The 18,620-nt window shown below is 47.8% G+C and overlaps 1 protein-coding gene across 4 annotated transcripts in view; it reads left to right on the top strand.

Annotated features, from left to right (window-relative positions):
• Positions 1-18,620, top strand: part of FBXO6 (F-box protein 6) — a 21,284-nt gene extending 2,664 nt beyond the window's left edge. For 3 of the 4 annotated variants that reach the window (XM_060396488.1, XM_042257257.1, XM_042257259.1), the window contains exons 2-7: positions 897-1,043; positions 13,823-14,117; positions 16,202-16,328; positions 16,847-16,942; positions 17,850-17,985; positions 18,213-18,620. In XM_060396488.1, coding sequence (XP_060252471.1) covers positions 13,853-14,117; positions 16,202-16,328; positions 16,847-16,942; positions 17,850-17,985; positions 18,213-18,386 — 798 coding nt within the window. In that variant the 5' untranslated portion in view covers positions 897-1,043; positions 13,823-13,852 and the 3' untranslated portion in view covers positions 18,387-18,620. Of the gene's footprint in view, positions 1-896; positions 1,044-6,774; positions 7,039-13,822; positions 14,118-16,201; positions 16,329-16,846; positions 16,943-17,849; positions 17,986-18,212 lie in introns of all 4 variants that reach the window. The other variant, XM_060396487.1, reaches the window with a different exon arrangement.

Raw genomic sequence — 18,620 nt, 5'->3', positions numbered from 1 at the left:
GTAGCCCACCAGGCTCCTGTCCATGGGATTTACCAAGCAAGAATACTGGAGTGGGTTGCCATTTCCTACTCCGGGGGATCTTCTCAACCCAGGGACAGATACCTTATTTATCTGTTTATTTTTTTCTCTGCTGCTGCTGCTGCTAAGTTGCTTCAGTCGTGTCCAACTCTGTGTGACCCCATAGACTGCAGCCCACAGACTCCCCTGTCCCTGGGATTCTCCAGGCAAGAACACTGGAGTGGGTTGCCATTTCCTTCTCCAATGCATGAAAGTGAAAAGTGAAAGTGAAGTCGCTCCGTCGTGTCCGACTCTTAGCGACCCTGTGGACTGCAGCCCGTCAGGCTCCTCCATCCATGGGATTTTCCAGGCAAGGTACTGGAGTGGGGTGCCATCGCCTTCTCCGATTTTTTTTTGTCTCTAGTAATGGTAAAATCCTTCTCCCTGGGCAGGTGCCAGTGTGCCCACTCTCTTTTTTTTATGGGATGAATGTGTTTAAAAGACTGTGAACTGTGTGAAAATTAATAAAGGGAAACTGATAGTACAGTCCCAGCATTAAGAGGCATACTGGGCATTTCTGGCAGAAAGTGACAATACTGCTGCAAACAGAAAACAAAAATGATCTTCTCCTCGCTTGGCAACAGCTCAGCCAATGAGAGAATAACAACTCAACCAATGAAAAGCCATTATGCTTCCAACTCCTAGTATCTTCCAGTGAATTTTTTTTTTTTATAACAGCCCCACCCAACTTTCCCTTCTCCTCTATAAAAAGAGTCCCTTCTTTACTGAGTACGACTTATAAGTGTTTTGCTGAAGTTGCACAGCCTGAATTGCAGTTCTTTGCTGCTCCAAAATAAACCGGTTTTGCTAGTAAAAAAGTGACCATTTTACTGTTTTAGGTTAACTTTACACAGAGGTTTCCACGGAGGTTTCGCAGAGATCCAGAGAAGACCTTCCAACAACTCCAAGGCTGGTGAGCAAACAAGTGCCGCAATTCAAGGAACACACTGGGCTCACTACTTTCTTCCCAACCTGGCAGTTTGAGGGTAAGTTTTTCTCCTGGATCTGAGCTCCGCTCTTTCTGTGTCTTGAAGCTCTCCAGGCTTTATTTGGGGGCTTCCCTAGTAGTTTCAGATGGTAAAGCATCTGCCTGTAATGCAGGAGCCTCGGGTTCGATCCCTGGGTCAGGAAGACCCCCTGGAGAAGAAAATGGCAACCCACTCCAGTATTCTTGCCTGGAAAATCCAATGGACAGAGAAGTGTGGCGGGCTACAGTCCGTGGGGTAGCAGAGTTGGACACGACTGAGTGACTAACACACAGGCTTTATTTGGAATCAGTTTGAAGGCGCCATCCTTTTTTATTAAGGTGTTGTTTGTCTGTGAGTACTTGGTTAGCTCTTAGGCCTCACTCCATGTTGAAATCAGACTGTTCCTAGTGTAACTGTGCTAGCTTCCGGTCCAGCTACTTTTGGAACCAGGCTTTTCCTATTGAAACTGTGCTGATATTTGGCCTGGGGGCTGTTTAAGAATGATTCTTTTGCTCCAGAGAAAAAGCCCTGAAAAATGGGATCCTAGTTATATAAAAATTGTTTTGAGGGTGCTCCCCTTTTCAGGGACCCGAGGCAATTTTATGTTAAAAGAAAAAAAAAACCCTGCTGTCTCTCCTTATAAGCATTTTTAACTAAATGGACCAACTGAAAGAGATGTAATTTAGAACATCAGTGACCAATGTAGGAAACTTTTGAACTCCCCAAATTGCCTCTCTTAAAATTGTTCAAAGTAACTGAAGCAAACCTTAAAGACAAAACAGTTTCTGAGGTCTTTTTTTCCCTACCCCCTCTTCTTCGTCTGTGGATGCTGGCTCCCCGATGCTCCCTTGCTCAGAGCCTATCGGAACATGCTCCTTAAAGTTAATCTTCTGAGGATTGAAATAAATCGCAGATTACCTATGTTCCCTGGACCAATTGTGAGCCATAGTTAAAGTGTTTCCTAAAGTAACTGAGGATCCCCCATAGGTTTGCTGGAGATTTTAATAGTTTTTCAAACCTGCCAGTCTGCTTTCTCAGATTTATATCAGTCCACGTGCTTGTTGGTGAGTGTCAAGTAAACATTGGATGAAAGTAGCCCCATGGAAATATTCTGGAAGGGTTTTAGTAGAGCAAACCCCTACCTTTTGGCAAGAGGCTAGAACACTCATTGAAAACCTCCATTGAGCAATGACAGTAGCTTTTCCTAAGCCTGTTGATTGGAACAAAATGCAGCCTTACACACAAAAATCTGATGATTATTCTGTTCATGATTAGTTTAATCGACTTAAGGTTAATTTTTTAAAATATATGTATTTTATTGACATATAGTTGACTTAACAATGTTTCAGGTGCACAACAAGGTTGTTCAGTTATACAAATACACATATTATTTTTGAAATTATTTTCCATCGTGTGTTATTACAAAATATTGACTATAGTTTACTATGCTATACATAAACCTTTGTTGCTTGTTGCATATCTATTTTTTAATTAAAAATCTAGCATTCTATTCATACTTAGTCAAACAAGTGGAATCAAAATGTCATAAATTTTTTAGTTAGGCAAAAATTCATAAGTTTTCTAAAATATATATAATACATATTTGTATATGTATACAAAAGCTTTTCTACTACACTTGATAAAGGCTTGAGAAAGAACATCAAAAAAAAGAGATGGAGACATTGGAGAACATAAACTAGATGAAATGGGAACACTGAATATGAAATAGAAAAAGTGAAACAAAGTAAAAGATCATCATATAGCCCAGTTGTTTTTAAACAATGACTGCTCATTAGAAGCATTTCTGGCGCTCTGGAGGAAAAAACCAATCCCTGAGCATTTGTATGATTTCAGGTTATTTTTAAAGAAATATTCAACTTCCTTCAGATGTTGAGTCCCCTTGGGTAACTGTTACTTCCATGTTTATTAGTGGACTGAACCGGGGTCTTTTTCTTTTAGTTAAAAGCATGAGAATGGAATGGGAAACTGTGTCCACTCTTAGATTCATTTGGTAAATCAGATTACTTGCTCCCTAAATGAGCCACCAGAAAGAAAGACTTCTAAAATTCTTAATCTTCAGCTCCAGCAAGTGAAGGTCCCTAAACAGATCCAAAACCTTCTAGTTTCTGGTATTACAGAGAATCAGGGTATCAGAAAAAAGATTTTTACTAATTTAAGCATTTCAGGAGCTTCCAGTCTTCTCATCAAGTCTCTTATCAGCCTTTCCAGTGTCCTAATGCCCAGTGAGAGGGCTCCGAGAACTACAGGGGCTCTTCCCAATCTTCCCTGTTGATCAGCTCAAAGAAACATCTCTCCAGATTAGGAAGGAATTTCTGTCCTTACTGAGAGCAGAGCCACACTCTTGGTGCTCAACCCCACTGCAGAGAACTAATACAGTTCAGATAGGGGAATCTCTAATAACCCTCAATAGGCTCCTCTCTCCAAGCCTTCTCCCTTTTGTTTGGGCCTTTTAAGAGATACACACCCGTTCTCTTAGCTCCTCCAACTCCATTCATTATTAGGTTAAGGCTTCTTGAAAGAATATTATACCAGAATTTCTTCCTCCCAAAAGGAGGAAATAATTCTAGAATTTGACAGTAGCCATCAAAATAGCCAGCCAGGTAAATGAAAAGACCTTTTGACATCTTTTATTTGTTCTGTGTCTAACACTACAGGGGCTGATTCTAGAAATACCCATTGTTTGTCCCTGATGAATCAACTACCACCCTCCTTAAGGGCCAAATCTCAAACTGATACTGGAAAAATTCATGGTGTACCTCCCATTAAGATTCAAATAGATCCCTCTAAACTCTCCAGAATTAATCAATAGTCTATAAGTAAAAAAGCCCTTCAAGGTGTAAAGCCCGTAATAGAAGATTTCAAGGCTCATGGTCTCATTATCCATTGCAATAGTCCCTGTAACACCCCTATTTTACCCGAGGGGTAAAACCCAGGTGCTGAAGATGGTTTGTCCAGGACCTCCAAGCATCAAACACTATCTCTCAACACCCAGTTGTTCCTAACCCCTACATGCTACTGACATCTGTTCCCTGTGGAAGCAAATTTTTCACTGCAACTGATCTATGCAGTGTATTTTTCAGTACTCCAGTTGATAAAACTAACCAGTAATCTTTTTGCCTTCACCTGGAATGGACAGCAAAACACCTGTACAGTGATGCCCCAGGGTTTCACAGAAAGTCCTTACTTTTCATATATCTTGAAAGCGGATTTAGATGATATAAAGTTTTCTACAGATTCTGCTTTGTTAAAATACACAGATGACTTGCTCTTGTGCTCTCCTTCTCAAACCGCCTCACAGGAAGACAGCATCCACTTGCTAAAACTTTGAAACATAAAGTCTCCAAAGAAAAACTGCACTTTGTTCAAATTCAGCTTTGATATGTAGATCACGTGATCTCAGAACAGGGACTATGTTTGGATCCAGTTAGGCTCCATAATGGGCTTCCCAGGTGGCACTGGTGATAAAGATCCCACCTGCAAATGCAGGAGATGGAAGAGATGTGAAGTTCGATCCCTGGGTTGGGAAGGTCCCCTGGAAGAGGGCATGGCCATCCACTCCAGTATTCTTCCCGTAGACAGAGGAGCTTGGTAGGCTACAGCCCATAGGGTTGCAAAGAGTCGGACAAGACTGAAGTGACTTAACACACTTGCACAACAGGCTCCATGACATCCTAAACTTCCCCAGATCAAAAACTAAGCACTAGTTATGAGGCTTTCTCAGCTCTCTAGTTACTGTTGAAATCAGATCCCAAATTTCTCTCTATGGCTCAGCCCTTATGTGATTTATGAAAAACTGGTAAAGCTGACTCCGTTAATTGGAGAGGTCAAGATGATACAGCTTTTGAAGACTTAAAGAAAATCTTAATGAGACCACCTGCCCTTGAACATCCTAATCACCAGCTTCCCATTTTCCTCTTTGTGTATGAGAAGGCAGGGACTGTCCTCAGAGCACTCACCCCAAAACATGGGGACCATCATCGACCTGCAGGGTTTTGTAGCCAACAGCTGGACCCTGCGTTGCAGGAATACCTCCCCCCGACCTCCACCCATGCCTCAGCCATTCCTGCCGTTGCCCTCTGCTTAAGGCCACTGAAGAGATAACCATGGGATCCCATTCAACCACGGTTGTACCCCAGGTAGTGGAAGCCCTCCTGAATTCTTATCTACTCAACACTTTTCAGTCAGTTGCCTCACCTCGTATGAAATCCTTTTGCTGACTGCTCCCCACATAACCCTTTCACATTTACTAACTTCAGCCCAGCTGCTCTTCTCCCCTCCTTCACCACGAAACCCCTGCACTGCCTGACCCTCCCAGGTCACTCTTTGACTCCACATAAACATTTAGAGGAGATGTGTCTAATCACTGCAGATTTTTCATGGTTTACTGATGGTCCTTATTTAAAGGGAGAAAGTGGTAAATACTGTGCTGTGTATGCTATTACAACTCCTTTTGATATTGTTGAAGCAACACCTTTGTTCATTGTTCAGTGGCTAAGTCCTGTCCAACTCTTTGTCACCCCATGGACTACAGTATGCCAGGCTTCCCTGTCTTTCACTGTCTCCTGGAGTTTGCTCAAAAACATGTCCATTGAGTCAATGATGTAATCCAACCATCTCATCCTCTCTTGCCCTCTTCTCCTCCTGCCCCCAATCTTTCCCAGCAACAGGGTCTTTGCATTAGGTGGCTAAAGTATTGGAGCTTCAGCATCAGTCCTTCCAGGGAATATTCAGGGTTGATTTCCTTTAGGATTGACTGGTTTGATCCCCTTGCAACATCTTTACCCGTGGCTTAATTACCCTATAGGCTGAACTATATATTCTCACGGAGGCTTCAAAGTTTAGCCAAGGCAAAACTGCTTATATTTATACTGACAGTCACTATGCCTTTGGGGCAGCCTATGAATTTGGGATAACATGTGATCCCCTGGGCTGTAGCCTGCCAGGTTTCTCCTTTCCTTAGGATTTTCCAGGCAAGAATCTTGGAGTGGGTTGTCATTCCTTCCCCCAGGGGATCTTCCCAATCCAGGGATCAGTCCTCCGTCTCCCATATCTCCTGCATTGCAGGTGAATTCTTTACCACTGAGTCACTGCGCAAGTCCCCACAGCTGATAAAAGGAGATCTATTTTAATATTGTGTGTGTTAGTCACTCAGTTGTGTCCAACTCTTTGCGACCCCATGAACTATAGCTCGCTAGGCTCCTCTGTCCATGGGATTCTCCAGGCAAGAATACTGGAGTGGGTTGCCATTTCCTTCTCCAGGGGATCTTCCCAACCCAAGGATCGAATGCAGGTCTCCTGCATTGCAGGCAGATTCTTTACCATTTGAGCTACCCGAGGAGCTCAGAAAAACAAAAATCTAAGTACATCAGCTACTGGAATACTGGAGTGGGTTGCCATGCCCTCCTTGAGGGGATCTTCCCAACTCAGGGATCAAACCCAGGTCACCCACACTGCAAGCAGATTCTTTACCATCTGAGCCACCAGGGAAGCCCAAGAATACTGGAGTGGGTAGCCTATCCCTTCTTCAGGGGATCTTCTCAACCCAGGAATCAAACTAGGATCTCCTGCATTGCCTGCAGATTCTTTACCAGCTGAGCTACTATGAAGAACATTGCTCTACCACAGCATTGTTATTTTTAATGGAAGCAATTAAGCCTTTATTATAAAATCTTCTTCATAGTGTGCTCTTGGGAGATGAAGACCTTAAGTATCACACCTTTCAACCTAGAGATTTCATCTGTTGGAAAAGACACCTCAAGAAGGACTCTCTTCAGCCTCCCTGGAAAGGCCCCAGCAGCTGCTAACCTCCTGTTGTGCTGCCAGACCCCAGAGAATAGACTCTTGGATTCATGTGACGCATCTAAAGAAAGCGCCAGAACCTGACTGGACCTGTACACCATCTGGTGACCTGAAAGTAAAGATTTCCTGGAATTGAAGCAGATGACATCCAATGAGGCGGCTTGACCCAGATGTCTAGACAACCTGTTAGAAGGTTCAGTATTCACAGATGTGGGTGTCTTTCATCTAGACTATAAAACTGACCCTGGATTCTTAGCCAAATTGAGTCTCTGCGTTTGCAACCTACAATCTGTATCGCTGATGAAACATCTGATTCTGAAGAGTTTCTTTGGAGATAACAATACTGTCTAATTACTCCATGTTTATTCCTACACTGTGTCATTCCAAAGTTCTTGTTAATTCCTTCAGTTTTGAGCATAACTTTGCTTCCCAGTTGGCACTAGTGGTAAAGAACCCGCCTGCCAATGCAGGAGACAAAAGAGATTTGGGTTCAATCCCTGGGTGGGGAGGATCCCCTGGAGGAGGGCAGGGCAACCCACTTTAGTATTCTTGCCAGGAGAATCCCATGGACAGAGGAGCCTTGTGGACTACAGTCCATAGGGTCACAAGAGTTGGACACAACTGAAGCGACTTAGCAACAAATTGCTGTCTTCACTCTTAGAAGATACAGACTCTTAGATGGGAAATTCCTGAGAGATCTCCTCCTGCCCACCCCCCCTTCATACTTAAATGTGACCACAGTGGGTGTCCAATATGTGCACTTTCCCTCTGACATAGGACAAGACATTCAGGAAAGGTCCTTCCTGGCATCCAGAGACAAAAAGTGATTGAATGCTAGTTAAAAAAACAAAAAACCCTGAGTCTTGATCAGGGATGCTCTTGGAGAAAGATCTTGATCAAAAGGGAGAAATGTGAAAATTAATCAAGGGAAACCTTACTAAAATGGACTGCGGAGGACAGAAAGGGGAGAACTTGACAGTCAATACACATCCCAACAGGAAGAATCAATACGGATCTCCAGCAGGAAGTAACACTACTAGTGCCAGCAGAAGGAAGAAAAATTTTCTCCTTTCCTGGCAACAGTTTAGCCAATGGGAGACTGTCACAACTCAGCCATTGAAAAGTCAACCATATTTGGAACTCCCAGTTTCCTCCAGCTTTATAACTGTCCCTCCTGACTTCCATGTCTCTTCTATAAAAGAATTCCCTCTCCTTTGCTTGGGCTTCCCTTGTGGCTCAGCTGGTAAAGAATCCGCCTGCAATGCAGGAGATCTGGGTTCTGGGTTGGGACAATGCCCTGGAGAAGGGAACGGCTATCCACTCCAGTATTCTGGCCTGGAGAATTCCATGGACTATAGTCCATGAGGTCACAGTCCGACTCGACTGAGGGACTTTCATTTTCACTTTCTCCTTTGTTTAAGAAAATTTACAAGCGTTTCACCAGTTGTAGGTCCCAAATTGCAATTCTTTGCCAGTGTTAGTGTTAGTCTCTCAGTTGTGTCTGACTCTTTGTGACTCCATGGACTGTAACCCACCAGGCTCCTCTGTCCATGGACTGTTCCAGGCAAGAATACTGGAGTGGGTTGCCATGCCCTCCTCCAGAGGATCTTCCCGACCAAGGGATCGAACTTGGGTCTCCCACATTGCAGGCAAATTGTTTACCGTCCAAGCCACCAGGGAAGCAGTTCCTTGCCACTCCCAAATAAATCTCTTTTGCTGGTAAAATATCTGGCTGTTTTATTGTTTTAGGTTAACAACTGCTTTTTTGGCCAAAGTCACATGAGAAGTCTCCCAGTGTCCCTACAGATGGGAGGAGACTATTCCCTCCCACATGTAAGCAGATAAGGCCCTGAGTGATAGTGGCTACAGGCCCACCCCACCTCCACCCCGAGGGAATCCCCTTAGACAGCTGGATAACCACGATCCCTCCAGGCAAGATTCAGGCCAAAGTGGTTCAGTTCAGTCCCTCAGTCATGTCCAACTCTGCGACCCCATGAATCGCAGCAAGCCAGGCCTCCCTGTCCATCACCAACTCCCGGAGACTCACTAACTCAGACTAACGTCCATCGAGTCAGTGATGCCATCCAGCCATCTCATCCTCTGTTGCCCCCAATCCCTCCCAGCATCAGAGTCTTTTCCAATGAGTCAACTATTCGCATGAGGTGGCCAAAGTATTGGAGTTTCAGCTTTAGCATCATTCCTTCCAAAGAAATCCCAGGGCTGATCTCCTTCAGAATGGACTGGTTGGATCTCCTTGCAGTCCAAGGGACTCTCAAGAGTCTTCTCCAACACCACAGTTCAAAAGCATCAATTCTTCAGCGCTCAGCCTTCTTCACAGTCCAACTCTCACATCCATACATGACCACAGGAAAAACCATAGCCTTGACTAGATGGACCTTAGTTGGCAAAGTAATGTCTCTGCTTTTGAATATACTATCTAGGTTGGTCATAACTTTTCTTCCAAGGAGTAAGTGTCTTTTAATTTCATGGCTGCAGTCACCATCTGCAGTGATCTTGGAGCCTCCAAAAAATAAAGTCTGACACTGTTTCCACTGTTTCCCCATCTATTTGCCATGAAGTGATGGGACCAGATGCCATGATCTTCGTTTTCTGAATGTTGAGCTTTAAGCCAACTTTTTCACTCTCCACTTTCACTTTCATCAAGAGGCTTTTAGTTCCTCTTCACTTTCTGCCATAAAGGTGGTGTCATCTGCATATCTGAGGTTATTGATATTTCTCCCGACAATCCTGATTCCAGCTTGTGTTTCTTCCAGTCCAGCGTTTCTCACGATGCATAGAAGTTAAATAAGCAGGGTGACAATATACAGCCTTGACGTACTCCTTTTCCTGTTTGGAACCAGTCTGTTGTTCCATGTCCAGTTCTAACTGTTGCTTCCTGACCTGCATACAGATTTCTCAAGAGGCAGGTCAGGTGGTCTGGGATTCCCATCTCTTTCAGAGTTTTCCACAGTTTATTGTGATCCACACAGTCAAAGGCTTTGGCATAGTCAATAAAGCAGAAATAGATATTTTTCTGGAACTCTTTTGCTTTTTCCATGATCCAGCGGATGTTGGCAATTTGATCTCTGGTTCCTCTGCCTTTTCTAAAACCAGCTTGAACATCTGGAAGCTCACGGTTCATGTACTGCTGAAGCCTGGCTTGGAGAATTTTGAGCATTACTTTACTAGCATGTGAGATGAGTGCAATTGTGCGGTAGTTTGAGCATTCTTTGGCATTGCCTTTCTTTGGGATTGGAATGAAAACTGACCTTTTCCAGTCCTGTGGCCACTCTGAGTTTTCCAAATTTGCTGGCATATTGAGTGCAGCACTTTCACAGCATCATGTTTCAGGATTTGAAATAGCTCCACTGGAACTCCATCACCTCCACTAGCTTTGTTCATAGTGATGCTTTCTAAGGCCCACTTGACTTCACATTCCAGGATGTCTGGCTCTAGATGAGTGATCACACCATCGTGATTATCTGGGTCGTGAAGATCTTTTTGTACAGTTCTTCTGTGTATTCTTGCCACCTCTTCTTAATATCTTCTGCTTCTGTTAGGTCCATACCATTTCTGTCCTTTATCGAGCCCATCTTTGCATGAAATGTTCCCTTGGTATCTCTGATTTTCTTGAAGAGGTCTCTAGTCTTTCCTATTCTGTTCTTTTCCTCTATTTCTTTGCATTGATCGCTGAAGAAGGCTTTCTTATCTCTTCTTGCTATTCTCTGGAACTCTGCATTCAGATGCTTATATCTTTCCTTTTCTCCTTTGCTTTTCACCTCTCTTCCTTTCACAGCTATTTGCAAGGCCTCCCCAGACAGCCATTTTGCTTTTTTGCATTTCTTTTCCATGGGGATGGTCTTGATCCCTGTCTCCTGTACAATATCACAAACCTCATTCCATAGTTCATCAGGCACTGTATCTAGCAGATCTAGGCCCTTAAATCTATTTCTCACTTCCACTGTATAATTATAAAAGATTTGATTTAGGTCATACCTGAATGGTCTAGCGGTTTTCTGTACTTTCTTCAATTTAAGTCTGAATTTGGTAATAAGGAGTTCATGATCTGAGCCACAGTCAGCTCCCAGTCTTGTTTTTGTTGACTGTATAGAGCTTCTCCATTTTTGGCTGCACAGAATATAATCAATCTGATTTCGGTGTTGACCATCTGGTGATGTCCATGTGTAGAGTCTTCTCTTGTGTTGTTGGAAGAGGGTGTTTGCTATGACCAGTGCATTTTCTTGGCAAAACTCTATTAGCCTTTGCCCTGCTTCATTCCACATTCCAAGGCCAACTTTGCCTGTTACTCCAGGTGTTTCTTGACTTCCTACTTTTGCATTCCAGTCCCCTATAATGAAAAGGACATCTTTTTTGGGTGTTAGTTCTAAAAGGTCTTGTAGGTCTTCATAGAACCGTTCAACGTCAGCTTCTTCAGTGTTACTGGTTGGGGCGTAGACTTGGATTACTGTGATATTGAATGGTTTGCCTTGGAAACAAACAGAGATCATTCTGTTGTTTTTGAGATTGCATCCAAGTACTGCATTTTGGACTCTTGTTGACCATGATGGCTACTCCATTTCCTCTGAGGGATTCCTGCCCACAGTAGTAGATATAATGGTCATCTGAGTTAAATTCACCCATTCCAGTCCATTTTAGTTCGCTGATTCCTAGAATGTCGATGTTCACTCTTGCCATCTCTTGTTTTACCACTTCCAATTTGCCTTGATTCATGGACCTGACATTCCAGGTTCCTATGCAATATTGCTCTTTACAGCATCGGACCTTGCTTCTATCACCAGTCACATCCACAGCTGGGTATTGTTTCTGCTTTGGCTCCATCCCTTCATTCTTTCTGGAGTTATTTCTCCACTGATCTCCAGTAACGTGTTGGGCACCTACTGACCTGGGGAGTTCCTCTTTCAGTATCCTATCATTTTGCCTTTTCATACTGTTCATGGGGTTTTCAAGGCAAGAATACTGAAGTGGTTTGCCATTCCCTTCTCCAGTGGACTGCATTGTGTCAGACCTCTCCACCATGACCCTCCCGTCTTGGGTTTCCCCGCAGGCATGGCTTAGTTTCATTGAGTTAGACAAGGCTGTGGTCCTAGTGTGATCAGATTGACCAGTTTTCTGTGAGTATGGTTTCAGTGTGTCTGCCCCCTGATACCCTCTTGCAACACCTACTGTCTCACTTGGGTTTCTCTGACCTTCGGAGTGGGGTATCTCTTCACAGCTGCTCCAGCAAAGCGCAGCTGCTGCTCCTTACCTTGGAGGAGAGGTATCTCCTCACTGCTGCCCTTCCTAACCTTCAATGTGGGATAGCTCCTCTAGGCCCTCCAGCGCCCTTACAACCACAGCTCCTTGGATGTTGGGTTGCTCCTCCCGGCCGCCGCCCCTGGCCTCTGGTGCTGGGTGGCTCCTCCTGGCCACCGCCCCTGGCCTTGGGTGCAGGGTGGCTCCTCCCAGCCACACCTGACCTCAGACACAGGGTAACTCCTTTTGGCCGCCGCCCCTGACCTCGGACATGGGGTAACTCCTCTTGGCCGCTGCCCTTCGGGCATGGGGTCCTCCCGGCTTCTGCCCCTGACCTCGGACGTGGGGTAGCTCCTCACGGCCACGCTTAGTGCACCGGTCGCCGCCGCCCGCGCTTAGTGACACCACTCTAATTTTCCCAAAACCCTGTGCAATTCAGGGCTTCCCTGGTGACTCATTGGTAAAGAATCTGCAATGCAGGAGATCGGGGTTCAATTCTTGGGTCGGAAAGATCCTCTGGAGAAGGAAATGGCTCCCCACTCCAATATTCTTGCGTGGAGAATCCCATGGACAGAAGAACCTGGCGGGCTACAGTCCACAGGGTCACAAAAGAGAGGTGGACATGACTAAGCAACTAAACAAGAACAAAAGTTAATGATGCTTTGGAGCGCTTCTTGACCAGTTGTGCTCAATGCTTTACTTGTACCTATTCAGTCCTCCCAGGCCTTTTGAGGTCAGGACACCTACTATCTCCACCTGGGGCAGTGTGGGGGGATTACCTTCCCGGGACAGGGAAGCCTGGTATGCTGCAATCCATGGGATCACAAAGAGCTGGGCATGACTTAGCAACTAGACAACAGTCTTCCCAGATAGTCACTGAAGGCCACAACTAAAACACAAGCGATGTTGCATCTTCACCCTCAATCTGCTTTTCAGTTTCTGGGCATTTTGGAGTGATCTGAAGCCCAAGCCAGAACTTTCCGGGGGCGGGGGTGGGGGAGGGGGGGACCTCCTCAAGGGGACATTTTATCACATTCGTTTTCCAGGCTAAAGTGAACAATTTGGGGAGAGAAGTTTGTTTTCTCGGGACTAGCCCATTACTTAAGTTGTGAGCTAGTCTGTGGATGCGATAAAGATTTTATATTCTAACGGTGAATTCACATCATTAAAATATCACTGAAAGCTTTTGCAGAGCTTACAGACAACAGCATGGCAAAATCTTACAGTTCATCAGGCCCACCAACTAAAAATTAAGCCATTAATTTTTAATGGGGGGATGGAGCCTCTTAAAAAATTAATCCCTGAAGACTTTATCAATATTATTGTGCTCTTTCAAATGTGCATAACATGTGACCACTTTATTGTGAGGGGCTGCTGCTACGTCGCTTCAGTCTACCGTATACTAATGTGTATACTCAGTTGCTCAGTTGTGTCCGACTGTTTGCAACCCCATTGACTGTAGCCCATCAGACTCCTCCGTCCCTGGGATTTCCCAGGCAAGAATATTGGAGTGGGTCGCCATTTCCTTCTCTGGGCGATCTTCCTGACCCAAGCCCATATCTCCTGCATTTCCTGCATTGACAGGTGGATTCTTTACCACTGAGCCACCTGGGAAGCCCACCGTATACTAGAAGGGGGCTCAGATGTTTCCTGGCCTGGGTCCCTGGGGATCTGTGGCGTCCACCTTCCTGGTCCAAGCTCATGACGACTGTTGTTCCCCACAGGCCTGTGTGTGCACCTCACCCCCCGCAGCCATGGCCCTGGTCAGCATCAACCAGCTGCCCGAGAACATCCTGCTGGAGGTGTTCACACACGTGCCCGCCCGCCAGCTGCTGCGGAACTGCCGCCCCGTGTGCTGCCTCTGGCGCGACCTCATTGACCTCGTGTCCCTCTGGAAGCGCAAGTGCCTGCGGGAGGGCTACGTCACCGAGGACCAGGACCAGCCTGTGTCCGACTGGAAGGTCTTCTACTTTCTGTGCAGTCTCCGCAGGAACCTGCTGCGCAACCCGTGTGCCGAAGGTGAGCAGGGGCTGCTTCCCTCCCTTTCCTGAACCTCAGGACCTTTGCACTTGCTGTTCTCACACTACCTGGACTGTTCCCTCACCCCCCGCCCCAACACCTGTCACGTTCCCTTGGTCCTTCTCATCCATCAGATCTCAGTTCAGAGATGTGCCCTGATCCTGCATCTGAAAACAGTGCCCCCACCTCTGTCACGTCGCCCCATTTCCTTCCTTCATTGCACTGGTCATAACCTAGAATGACTCAATCTCTTGGGTTTTTGTGTTTTTTTTTCCCTCTGCTACAAATTTCAAATTCCTGGGGCCTGACAGATCTTGCCACTTGGCACCCCATGCCCACATAGCAAGTGCTCAGGACACACTGGTTGAATGAATGAGCATATACCCAGCACCCTTTCCCATCTAGTTCAGTCTTTGCTGCCTAAGGGCTATGTGCAAGCGGGCTATGTGCCTGGTCTGAGTCATTATCCTCCTGTCACCTCATGATACAGAGGAGGAAAATGAGGAATTTTGAGAGATGACTACAATCACGTGGTTTGAGGCTCCAGTTTTGCTTACGTTCTCTTATATTTGCCAGGGTTTGCTTATTTTTTCCCCTTTGTTAGCACCTTCATTTCATATCAGGCATCATGCTTCCTGCTGGGATATAGCAGCAACTGATCAAGAGGCCTAGTCTGCACGCTTAGAACCCTTTTCATGCTTGCTTTCTCTCTCTGTTCTCACGAGCATCACACAGGTTAGCCAAAGGAAGGTAGGGTCCATTTTATAGGTGGGGAGTATGAGGCCCCCCAAGATGAGTGTCTTGCCCAAAGATCTAGAACTGCCCAGCTTCTGGAGTCTGGTCCTGACTACTAAAGGTCCTCAGGCCCCATAGACAGAGCCCCACTCAGTCTCCTGGCCTGCCCCAAATTCTGCTCAGAAGCTGCCCAGCAGGTCCAGGCCACCAACTTGGCTCATCCAGCCCTGCAGAGCCGGCCACCCAGCCTTGCTCAGCTCTCCCTGTGGGCCTGCCCTGGGCAGTGGCCCAGCTCCTGGATTTCTGAGTTCTTCTGGTTCTCTGCTGAGGGAGCCCCCAGGGAACCTGGGGAATAGACGTAGGCTCCTAGTAGAGGGAGTAGTGTATGTAATAGTGTTGGTTGCTCAGTCGTGTCTGACTCTTTGCGACCCCATGAACTACAGCTCGCTAGGCTCCTCTGTCCATGGGATTCTCCAGGCAAGAATACTGGAGCGGGTTGCCATTCCCTTCTCCAGAGGATCTTCCTGACCCAGGGATTGAACCCAGGTCTCCTGCACTGTAGGCAGATTCTTTACAATATGAGCTACAGGGAAGTCCTAGTAGAGGAAACAAAGGAGTAATTTGGAAAAGCTCCCCTGGTGATTGTTCTGGAAAGCCTGGAGAGGAATCACTGTTTTGGGGGAGACAGAAAGGACAGCCTTATGCCTCCAAACCTACTCTGCCAACCTGGTGGGGAACCTGTCCACAAATAGAGGGTTACTACACGGCACCAACCCAGAGGATGCCCGGCCCCCGAGTCCTCCGTCCTGCCCAGGGCAGCAGGTTCCCACCACCCACCAGCAAACCCCCTTGGATCTCAGTTCCGTAGTTGACCTCCCATACGTCAACATCAGGGGGACTGCCAGAAAGTGGTCACACTAACCGTTCAGAACAGAATTACCCTCACGGGACGGGCCCTGCGTCATTCAGTGGTTTGAGAACTGAAATTTGGGTATTTCCCAGCGCCCCCCCCGCCCCCCACCAATACGGAAGTGAGGAAAGTGTGGTTTAGAATTTCTGCTTATACTTTTTGTTTTTTGCCCCTAGCTTCACGTCAGGAATTTAGCCAGTCAGAAACAAAGTGGGAAAGTGGGAGGGGAGGGTCTCGGATCAGAGCTGATGCGATGGGCACAGGTTGGAATGTGGAGCAGTGGGGGGTGGGTCTTTGCATGGTGGCTTCAAAGTGGTGTGGGGGGCATGCCTTGAGATCTGAGCCTCCCCAACCCCTGCCCCGCCTCCTAAGACCAAGTGGAGAGGGCCAGGCTGAGCATTCACACAAGGGATCTCACTGGGGCTTCTGTTCTTCCTAGAGGATATGAGATTCTGGAAAATCGACTCCAACGGAGGGGACCAGTGGAAGGTGGAGAGCCTCCCCGGAGCACATGGCACAGGCTTTCCTGACGCTGAAGTCAAGAAGTACTTTGTCACGTCCTATGAGTAAGACACAATGAGCCAAGAAGCTGTGTGGAGGGAGGAGGGTCCAGACACCTTCTGCCAAATCCCAAGGCCTAAGTGAAGGCCTGCCTGTGAAGCTCCAGGGAAGGAGTTCCCAAAACCAGCTCAAGGTCTACTGCTGCCTAGAGTAGGAGTCAACTCAGCAGCCACGTTAAGAGACAGCAGGGGTGGAAAGCAGTTTGAGGAGGCAGGGAGCCTGTTTGAGTGGTGAGGCTAAGTCAGGGCCGATACAGGCTATCCCCAGTCTAGGGACCTGAGTTTACAGGCGCCCTCCTTAGGGTGCTGGGAGACTGGGCCTAAGGACTGGGATGGATGCAGCCCAACACAAGTGGGTCAGGCTCCCCACATGTTCCCCACGGGGCTGCCAGGAAGCAGGAGCCAGAGTCCACAGCAGCAGTGACTGGCCCACAGTGATCGAGTGGGGACTGCTGGGTCCCTTGAACTACGCCCCTGGGTCCAGGCCATTCCTGCAAACACATGCCTTTCCCTCTGCTCCCCAGCATGTGTCTCAAGTCCCAGATAATAGACCTCAGAGCCGAGGGCTACTGGGAGGAGCTACTGGACAAGTTCCGGCCAGACATCGTGGTTAAGGACTGGTGAGTGGGGGCCCCCACCTGAGTCTCACACTCTGCAGCCCTCCCTCTTCTCTTCCTGAGATCCCCTGTAGGGAGTGCCTGCTGAACCCGGCAGTGTCCTGGGGCACGGGCTGCCCTCCTTCCTGCTGACAGAGCCAGCACTTACTCATTCAACACCTGCCTCCCACCACCACCACTGCCTTGCACCAGCAGATGTTAACCCCAGTTTACAGATGGGGAGACTGAGGCCTACAGATGTCACAAACAGGCACGGGAGCAAAAGACACCAGAACCCAGCCTCCTTGGACCTCACAGATACTCACATGCCTCCTTGCCTGTCTGTCGCCCCTGCCCCTCTAAACTTTCATCCCATAACTCTTTCCCAAGCTCCTATTCTGTGCCCAGTGCTTTGCAACACTCTGGCCTGGCTCAGGGCAGAAGCTGAACCCTGGTGCTAGCCAGGCCCACCACTCTGAGGGGGGAGGGTGGGGTTTGAGGTGTGCAGAGCTACAGAGGTTTCGGAGTGCAGTGGGGCTGACCAGAGGCTGAGCTCTGTGCCAGCCCCATCACACAGGCCCTCCGTCCCAAACCTCCATTAAAATGTACAGGTGACACATATCTGACAGCCCAGGCTTTATCTCTGTAGAGAGCCTGTCGCTTTTTAGGTTGAAAAAAAAGATTACGTTGAAATCTCCACTGGAACACCCAAGAAGGTTGTTGCCCCTTTTCTCAGATGGGCTCATTGAGGCCCAGAGCAGACTGTACTCCCACGGGCACAGTGGGGCACAGGGAGCACTACAGCCACCTGGGCCTCATGGGCAGAGCAAGGCAATGAAACTCGGGCTCCCAGTTAATGGGCCTGCTGGCTGCCTGCTTCTAGGGCCGCCTCTGTCTTGGGTTCCCAGTCCTGAGCCCCGCCCTCCCACAGGTTCGCCCCTAGAGCAGACTGTGGCTGCACCTACCACATCCGAGTACAACTGGCCTCGGCCGACTACCTCGTCCTGGCCTCCTTCGAGCCCCCGCCCGTGACCATCCACCAGTGGAACGATGCCAAGTGGACAGAGGTGAGGCCTCATCTGCTTGCCCCTCGCCACCTGCTTCTCCCAAGGCCAGGATGGCAGGAAATCAGGGGCAGCCCCAAGGCCCAGAATGCCCCAGTCCACTGCCTGGAGCTTCTGCCTTCTGGCCTGGAGGCTCAGCCTTGCAGGACTTGGCTCCACCCTTCCCTTCTCCAGCTCAGCCATCATCACCTCTCCAGTCCTAGTGATTGCTCTCTCTCCCCTCCCCCCAGGTTTCCCACACCTTCTCTGATTACCCTCCAGGCGTCCGCCACATCTTCTTCCAGCACGGAGGCAAAGACACCCAGTTCTGGGCAGGCTGGTATGGGCCCCGCGTCACCAACAGCAGCGTTGTCATCAGCCACAGGGTGACCAGGAACCCGCCCCACACCGTGGCGCAGCCCTAGACCTTGCAGGGGCCAGAGGAGGCACCCCACCTGCCCTCCGCACTCCATCCCCACAAGCCATCTCTGACTGTCCTCTGACAGCCATCCATCCGTCCTCTGCCTGGGCCAGCCGAGTGCCAAAGGTCCCTTGCAGGCAAGAGCTGAGCCTGTAGGGGGCAGCCCCAGCTCTGACCTGGGGCTTACTGTCACATAGCTCTGACTTTTTGTTGTAATAAATGTTTTCAGCAAAACTCA

This window comes from Ovis aries, chromosome 12, assembly GCF_016772045.2.
Source record: "Ovis aries strain OAR_USU_Benz2616 breed Rambouillet chromosome 12, ARS-UI_Ramb_v3.0, whole genome shotgun sequence".
Classification (NCBI taxonomy): Eukaryota; Metazoa; Chordata; class Mammalia; order Artiodactyla; family Bovidae; genus Ovis; species Ovis aries.
This window is presented reverse-complemented; position numbering and strand designations above follow the sequence as displayed.